Consider the following 8,078-nt stretch of genomic DNA (forward strand, 5'->3'; position numbering starts at 1 on the left):
TTAATACTGAAAATAAGTAATTAATCAATGATTCTTTAAATGAAAGAAATATATTTTGTTACATGTAATTTCTTAACTTAAAAAAAATATTTGTTAAATTTTAGAAAATAAATAATTGTTCGCAACGCGGCTGTAGGTTTGTGGTGGCAAGCGAACTTCCCGGACAGCTCGAGCGATTTGATCGTGTGAGGTCGGGCGACGCACTGAATTTGAATCGATGCGAGTTCTGAGTTCAGTTGATGCTTGAGTCACCAAACGATTCGAACTTATGGCCACATTCGATGTGCCGATCGGCGCAGAGAACGACTTTGGTGACTAAATCGTGATGCTCGAGAGAGAGAGAGCTATTGCGAAGCGTTCGGATTATCTTCTTCCTTGAGCGAATCGGCGGAGGCGTTGACGTCAGGCCTTAAAGCGATCGCGACCGCGTATCGATGTTCGAAGAATCCGCTCGGAAGGGTTTTAAATAAAGCAAATCGAGCCGAAGACGAAACAAATTTAATTTTAATTAACAATAAGCAAGACGATTTAAGATCTAACGAGCGAAGTTAATGATTGAAAACGGAGTTGATCAATGCCGACGGCAAACGTGCCGTTACGAGAGTAAGTACACTTGAGAAGAGCTTATCGGAAGCAACGCGTCGAATACTGCGTACTGGCGATAAGTCTGTTCGAAACGAGAGAGAGCTCTATTCTTGGTTGTCGCTTTTTAAAGGATGATTCTCGGCGCTTGGCAACTGCGGATTGGCCACGGCGCTTAAGTTTGAGATGAAGATATAAAAAAAACTTGATTCTTATTTCTAACGATCTCTGCCGCTTGCGGAATTCGGTGTTAGGCGATAGTTGCCGTGGCAACAGCACGCACAGAGTGTTATTCGCAGTCGGCGACATGATAAACAAGTCGTAGCACATGATAAACAATTAGGGTCACGGTTTGATAACGCGCGTGGTTCCGGGCGACTGTTATTCGAACGGTTAGCCGAGTCGACCTCTTCGGGATCGAATGATCGATCTCGAACAATAATAAATATAAAGAAATATTTTTTTAAATTTGTAAAATAAGCTGTAAAATTATGAATTTATAAATAAAAAAATGATTTCTTTGATTTAAAATATCTATATATATAAGAATAAACAAATGATTTCTTTACAAGGAGAAAATTAGTGCTTTTAAATGTAAGAACTGTTTAAATAAATATTTACTTGTTTTAAAAGTAAATAAAATACAAGTAAATCATTTTATAAATCTGAATAAATTATTTTCTAATATTAAAAGTATTTTTTTATGTTTCAAATTAAAGTTTCTTTTATTATCAGAAAAAAATTTATTTAAATTTACAAAATAATTTATTTTACTTACTTTTAAAACATGTAAATATTTTTTAAATATACTTTCTACATACTTTTTAAAACATATATTTTAAAAGAATCTATTCACTTCTTTTAAATAAATCATATGCTTTCGTATATGGATATACCATATGTACACAATATAAAGCGTCTTTCAATCAAAGTGACAGTGACGCAGTAGGTAAGGTGAACGACACAAGAATCAGCCCAAGTAACAGACTCACGTCAAAATGACGTAAAAAACTGGTAATAACTGGTCGAATGACGTCAAGTGACTAAATAACGACGTCTTTAAAACGTCTTTTTTGTGACATCTTAATGACGTTTCTGTATAACGTCTATTGTAAAATTTATCTTCTGCAAAACGTATTATTGACGTTTAGAGACGTTATAAGACGTCATTAAGTCGTCTAAAATGTCGTCATCGATCTGTGACATTAGACTATCATTTTGACGATATTCTCACGATATTTTTCATCAGTCCTTGGTTATTTTTTATCCTGAACTTACTTAGATTTGAACGTTATTTTGACGTGTCTGCTATCTGGGAGAGGTCTCAGGCTCGAATCTCAGCAATGCCCATACAGCATAGAAGCTTGCAGCAACATTGTTACAACGTTGCAAGATTGCATATTGCAGTGCAATGTTGCAGAGACTTTGCAGTGACATTAATTTGCAATATTACTTTAGCAATATTGCAGTAATAGTTAAAAAATATTACAAATATATTTTATTTATTTACTAGTTATTTTTGTTATTTGTATTTCAAATTCAGTAATGTTTTACATCAACAATACTTATAGAATAGTACTTAGAATAGCACTCGTTAGTGGCAATCATTAATTTGTCTTATTGCATATTTTTTATACTTCTTATACCGTTTTTTCGGAGAAAATACTTTCTTTAGATTTAATATTCGTACTTGTTTAATTTTGTGTTTTTTTTTATTTCATTAAAATATTATATTCTTAAACGAAATATCATTTTTTAAAATGATGAAAATAAAACTTTTATTTCGTTCAAGGAAACCATGTCATTTAATCAAACAACACTATTGTTTTAAATAATATTTTTTAAAAGTTTCTCTCAAAATTTAGTAATTCGATTTGTTTAATTTGGATTTTCTTGAATTTTTTAATTTTTTTTTGTTGGATTAATCATTATAACATTTTGTTAAAAATGTAAAAGTAATTATCTCTGGTTCACTACATTACATCAATATTCATCGCATATTGAATGTTGCATTGTTTCAATATCTATCAACAAATTATCCAATAAACAACAAGTAAAAATTATATAACTATTATTTGGTGTTTGCTAGGTATGTTATAATATACTGTGAACACTATAAGGATACATTATATAAGCATGAATTGTAAGAACATCGTTGGAGTCATCAGAGTCACCGCGTGTGCGCCGTTCGTCAGATTAAGCAACAGTTTAATGCAGTCAGGACATGAATGGGTGTCCAGTGGTATACCGCTTGGGGTCGAAATTATCGCAGGAGGATTCATGAAAGTTTGGAATGTGTTGACAACCTTCAATATCTAGTAGTTCATGAGACATGAGAAAATTAGGAATATAAGTATATTTTTGTAAACATTATGATTCTCTCATTTTTCACCTTCGCATAATAATTCTCAGTATTTGATTACTATCAATATTTAACAGTGATTTTATTATCAGTATTCACCAGAAATTAAGTACTGGCCAAAAAATTACTGAATTACTGGTAATATTTAATCACTAATAATTTTTCAGTATTTCTTACAAGGAAACGGTCGGGGGCGTCCCTCACCGAATTTGATGAGCATTGGATATGTTGTAGAGCATCAAAAAACATTAGACACGTATTTTTTTTTATGTGCTTATCTCGAGGTTTAGGGGTTGAAACCACCCCTTGAAAAAAACGGACTTTCTCATTTTTATTTAATATTTTCTAAAATATGAGGTATATGAAAAAATATTTCAGACAAAAGTTTTACAGTATCTTATGCCCTTTCCATCGGTCTATTCAAATTTTTTAAAATGCAATATTTCACCTCCCCCCTCCCTCTCCCCTTCGTCACCTTTGCAAATTTTTAAGTTTTTGTAAGGACAAAAATTAAAAAGCATTTCATGCCAAATCCATCGATATATAATAATAGTATGGTTCCTCGATTCAATTCTTGGCAAAACTACATGACTGATAACTTCGCGTTATAGGCACCGCGTTGTGCGAGTAGGTAAGTACTGTACGTTGCGTTGGATTACTTCTCTTCACTTGCGCTATGTTTTATAACTACTTGCGCATATTTTCTCATATTACAAGATAAAAACGAATTAATTCTAATCATATGATATGTAATATACGAAATAAAGACGTAAGCAGAGATAAACAACAGTAAGCATATATAACAACAGTAGCAAATGTGCGCGGCGTCGCAATTTGTACAGAAGTTTTCAATGTATATTAAATATGTTTACTGCAAAGTAAATTGATACAAGATCAAGGCAGGTTAAAATAAAATTGTAATGCATGAAATAAAAGAAACACATATTCTATTACTTTTGCAAGAGAGAGAAAGCGTGTAATGTGAATATACAATATATAATTACTAATTGCTAAAGATAACAGAGAACTCCGGATAAATTATGGAATAGTAATATAAGGAAACAAAGTAGAAAGGAATAATAAATTGTAGTAGAACAATATTTGACAATAATATTTATTTAACAATATATTTTAAAGCAACAGTACAGAATTTGCATATGAACGGATAATGTATTATATTTATTGCACATATTCGTTACAAAGATGATGATCATGGAAAAAATGTGTAATACAAAGCGATTTTTTACACCAAGAACAAGTAATTATGGCAGTTTCGCCACAAATATCGCAATTTACTTTCGAATCCCTTTGGAAACAAAATTCAACCGGTGTTTGAAACTCTGTTGGTCTAATCTCTACATATCCACTTTTAAACCATGCATATCGAAATAAACTTTGAAACCTAGGCGACGAGAATTGATGGTGCGTTAATGATTGTAATTTCAAAATATTATTTCTAGTATGAAGTTCAATTGCAAGATTTAACAATAAAACAGTATCAGAAAAATGTCTAATAAAATTTTTCCATAATCGGAAGCCGTATACATCTAATGGCTGTATTTGTCCTGTTGTACCGGCTGGAATTGTTAGAAAAACAATATCTGTTGCATAATCTGTTCTAGTTTCCGCTATTATGTTGGGACAATGCCCACTCCAAGAATCTAATAATAATACAGATTGTGGCCCAACATTCGGAAAAAATACTTCTTTCAACCAGGTTTTTACATGATTTGACGTTAATTTTCCTGATGTAGAAGCCGTAACAAAAATATTAGGCGCTTTGAACATAGTTTCCTGTACTCTAGGACCAAATGTTCCTGTTACTTCCTTTAAAACAATGAAAAGCGGAGACAATAATCTACCATCCGCTGAAATTGTCGGCTGTATAGTATAACTATGCGTAGTTGCTGATATGGACTGTACTACAGATTCTATCTTTTTTGTGCCTTTATGTGATAACGTACGACCGGAATGAAATTCTAACTGAAATCCGCTCTGATCAGAATTATAAATATTTTCTAATCCATATCTACCAATGTAATATTTTACGTTTTCAATAAATGTATTGCATTTATTTTCAAAATTTGATTTTGATAATAAGGATTTTTTCGTGACAAATTTGGTTATTTTCCGAGACACAATATTATATGCAATTTTGAATCTTTTTACCCACGTCATTGAAGCTTTGAATTTGTCCACATTTTCTTCTTCTTGCGCTCGAGATGCCCATCGAGCGATGTCAATGTCATGAATAATCATTCCTTTTTCAAGTGCTTCATTGAAGCGATTTAGTGTGTATTGAGATATCCTTTTTAATTTTTCTGTTCTACTACCGCCTTCATTTACTTGGTTGTCCCACCGTCGTAATTGTCGTATAGATGTTACCTTTCTAAATCTTCTTTTAACTCCTTCAAGCGATCTTGCTCCTGTTTTACCGCTCTTCCAATAATCTATTGCTTGTTTTTTATAGTCATGTGATATACTTGCTTCAACGGAAGCGCAAATAACTTCTTCTGGAAGATATTCTTGCCCTTCATTTTCTTGTAATAAATCAACATTTTCTGCTTCTGGAACTTCATATGTATTGTAAAAATCTAAAGTATCCTCCTGTTCTATTTCAAATTCATTATCATTTTCTACTTCTCTCAACATATATTCAATCTTCTCGTTCATTTCAATTTCCTTTAGAGTTATTGGACTTTGTGGAGGATTAAGAACATTGAAAGTTGCATAAAGCAACGTAATAACGTTCAAGGCATTAAATTGCATCATTCTGATAAAAAATATTAAAATAAAGTATGTCTTTTGAACTGTGATTATATAAAAAAAAAATATATACTTTATAATAAATGCAGTGGTCTTCTGTTAGTTCTAATGCCGCTTCTTTTGCTTCTCTTTGTTGATACCAAAAATATGTAGTGAATCTAAAATAAATCAATGTCGTGATAATGGAGAAACAGCTTTATAAAAGATATAGAGAGATAGATCACATAGGTGTTATGAAATTTTAAATAAACAAAAAAATAAAATTTATCAACTTATAACAATTTTAGTAGTACCTTTTAAATATTCGTCGAAACATCAATCACAACATTTTATTAGCAAATGATTCTTTAGATACAAAGTCAGAGAATTACGTAAAAAGTGATAGAAAATGATGAGTTACAATAATACAATACTTTAATTACACATGGCACACATGTATGTGTATCCAAAATTAATAACTATAATTATAATTGCACAATTATCACAACGCACAACTCTTTACTTTGTCAACTCACGAGTTAAAATGTCAGTCTTCCGGTACAACGGACATTTATATAGTGGCTATATGGTATGTATATACAATCTATTTTTACCAATGACGATCGCATGATTCTATTCCTGAACGTCGTTTGGCACGACGTTTGCGATCTTCAAAACAACAATATACAGGGTGACTCATTTTAATTAATGCACTCAAATATCTCAAAACCTGTAAGTTTTAGAAGGAAACGTTTTAGACAAAAGTTGTATGGTTTAAGGGGGACATAGATTCCAATGTGAGTCATGTGGTAGATGTCGTTTTCAAGAAATTTTAAAGGTAACGAATTTCTTAAATGAAACTCGGATATTTTTATCGACGACTGTACTTCAGATATATTCTTAAGTGATTAAGCATATATGTAAGAAAATATTTCATATACCATCTGTGCAGTGCAAAAACAAGGTCAACTAGTGCGTCATAGTTTTTCAGTAACAATATTAAGTCACTCATATTAATATATTTTGCAATCATTTTCCGCATAGAAACAGAATCATGTGATCGTGATTAGTAAAAATAGAATCATTCGATTGTATTACGTTCTATATAGCCGACGCCGCGCACAATTGCTACTGTTGTTACATAAGCATATTTATCTCTGCTTACGTCTTTATTTCGTATATTACATATCATATGATTAGAATTAATTCGTTTTTATCTTGTAATATGAGAAAATATGCGCAAGTAGTTATAAAACATAGCGCAAGTGAAGAGAAGTAATCCAACGCAACGTACAGTACTTACCTACTCGCACATCGCGGTGCCTATAACGCGAAGTTATCAGTCATGTAGTTTTGCCAAGAATTGAATCGAGGAACCATACTATTATTATATATCGATGGATTTGGCATGAAATGCTTTTTAATTTTTGTCCTTACAAAAACTTAAAAATTTGCAAAGGTGACGAAGGGGAGAGGGAGGGGGGAGGTGAAATATTGCATTTTAAAAAATTTGAATAGACCGATGGAAAGGGCATAAGATACTGTAAAACTTTTGTCTGAAATATTTTTTCATATACCTCATATTTTAGGAAATATTAAATAAAAATGAAAAAGTCCGTTTTTTTCAAGGGGTGGTTTCAACCCCTAAACCTCGAGATAAGCACATAAAAAAAAATACGTGTCTAATGTTTTTTGATGCTCTACAACATATCCAATGCTCATCAAATTCGGTGAGGGACGCCCCCGACCGTTTCCTTGTTAGTATGATATTTCTATAAGGGAAGCCGGCCATCCCCTCTGCTCACAATTTGTATGGATCGATTGAGATCAACCGGAGCCCAAATTTTAAGTGATCATATCTAGTGTCGTTTGTCATATATACGAGGGTGGTCTGAAAAGTTTCCGACCTAACAAAGATACAAGTCATTTTTTCTGAAAATTGTTTTTTATTTTTCAACATAGTCTCCTTGTAAATCTACACACTTCTCCCAGCGATGCTCCCATCTCTGTAACCCGTCGAAATAGTACTCGGCGTTTTTCTCTGCAAAATAATTGTTCACGAAGGTGATTGCCTCTTCATTTGACGAAAATCTCTGTCCTCCGAGCGCAATTTTTAGATGAGGGAACAAAAAGAAGTCGCTTGGGGCTAGATCTGGTGAGTAAGGTGGATGGTCAAGCAGTTCAAACCGTAATTCGTGGATTTTCGCCATGGCAACCGCTGAGGTGTGAGACGGTGCGTTGTCTTGGTGAAACAGGATTTTCTTTTTCTGCAAATGTGGCCGTTTTCCCGCAAGTTCTGCCTTCAGCTTGTCAAGTAATGATGCGTAGTATGCTCCTGTAATGGTTTTTCCTTTTTGAAGATAATCGATTAAAATAACTCCATGACTAT

General features: G+C 32.7%; 2 protein-coding genes across 4 annotated transcripts in view; both read right to left on the minus strand.

Annotated features, from left to right (window-relative positions):
* Positions 1-8,078, minus strand: part of LOC116852485 (serine protease snake-like) — a 149,963-nt gene that overhangs the window by 87,853 nt on the left and 54,032 nt on the right. The window lies entirely within an intron of this gene.
* Positions 4,096-6,979, minus strand: LOC116852484. The gene is made up of 2 exons (XM_032832914.1): positions 6,004-6,979; positions 4,096-5,868 (listed from the first exon to the last, which is right to left on the minus strand). Exon 2 carries the CDS (start codon positions 5,714-5,716, stop codon positions 4,124-4,126), a length of 1,593 nt encoding a protein of 530 aa, XP_032688805.1. The 5' UTR covers positions 5,717-5,868; positions 6,004-6,979; the 3' UTR covers positions 4,096-4,123.

This window comes from Odontomachus brunneus, unplaced genomic scaffold, assembly GCF_010583005.1.
Source record: "Odontomachus brunneus isolate Ranch 3 - 2012 unplaced genomic scaffold, Obru_v1 Obru_scaffold_229, whole genome shotgun sequence".
Taxonomy (NCBI): Eukaryota; Metazoa; Arthropoda; class Insecta; order Hymenoptera; family Formicidae; genus Odontomachus; species Odontomachus brunneus.

What these genes read in the sequence shown, in the direction of transcription:
- LOC116852484 (XM_032832914.1), bottom strand. Translation starts at nt 5,716, where the DNA reads ATGATGCAATTTAATGCCTTGAACGTTATTACGTTGCTTTATGCAACT.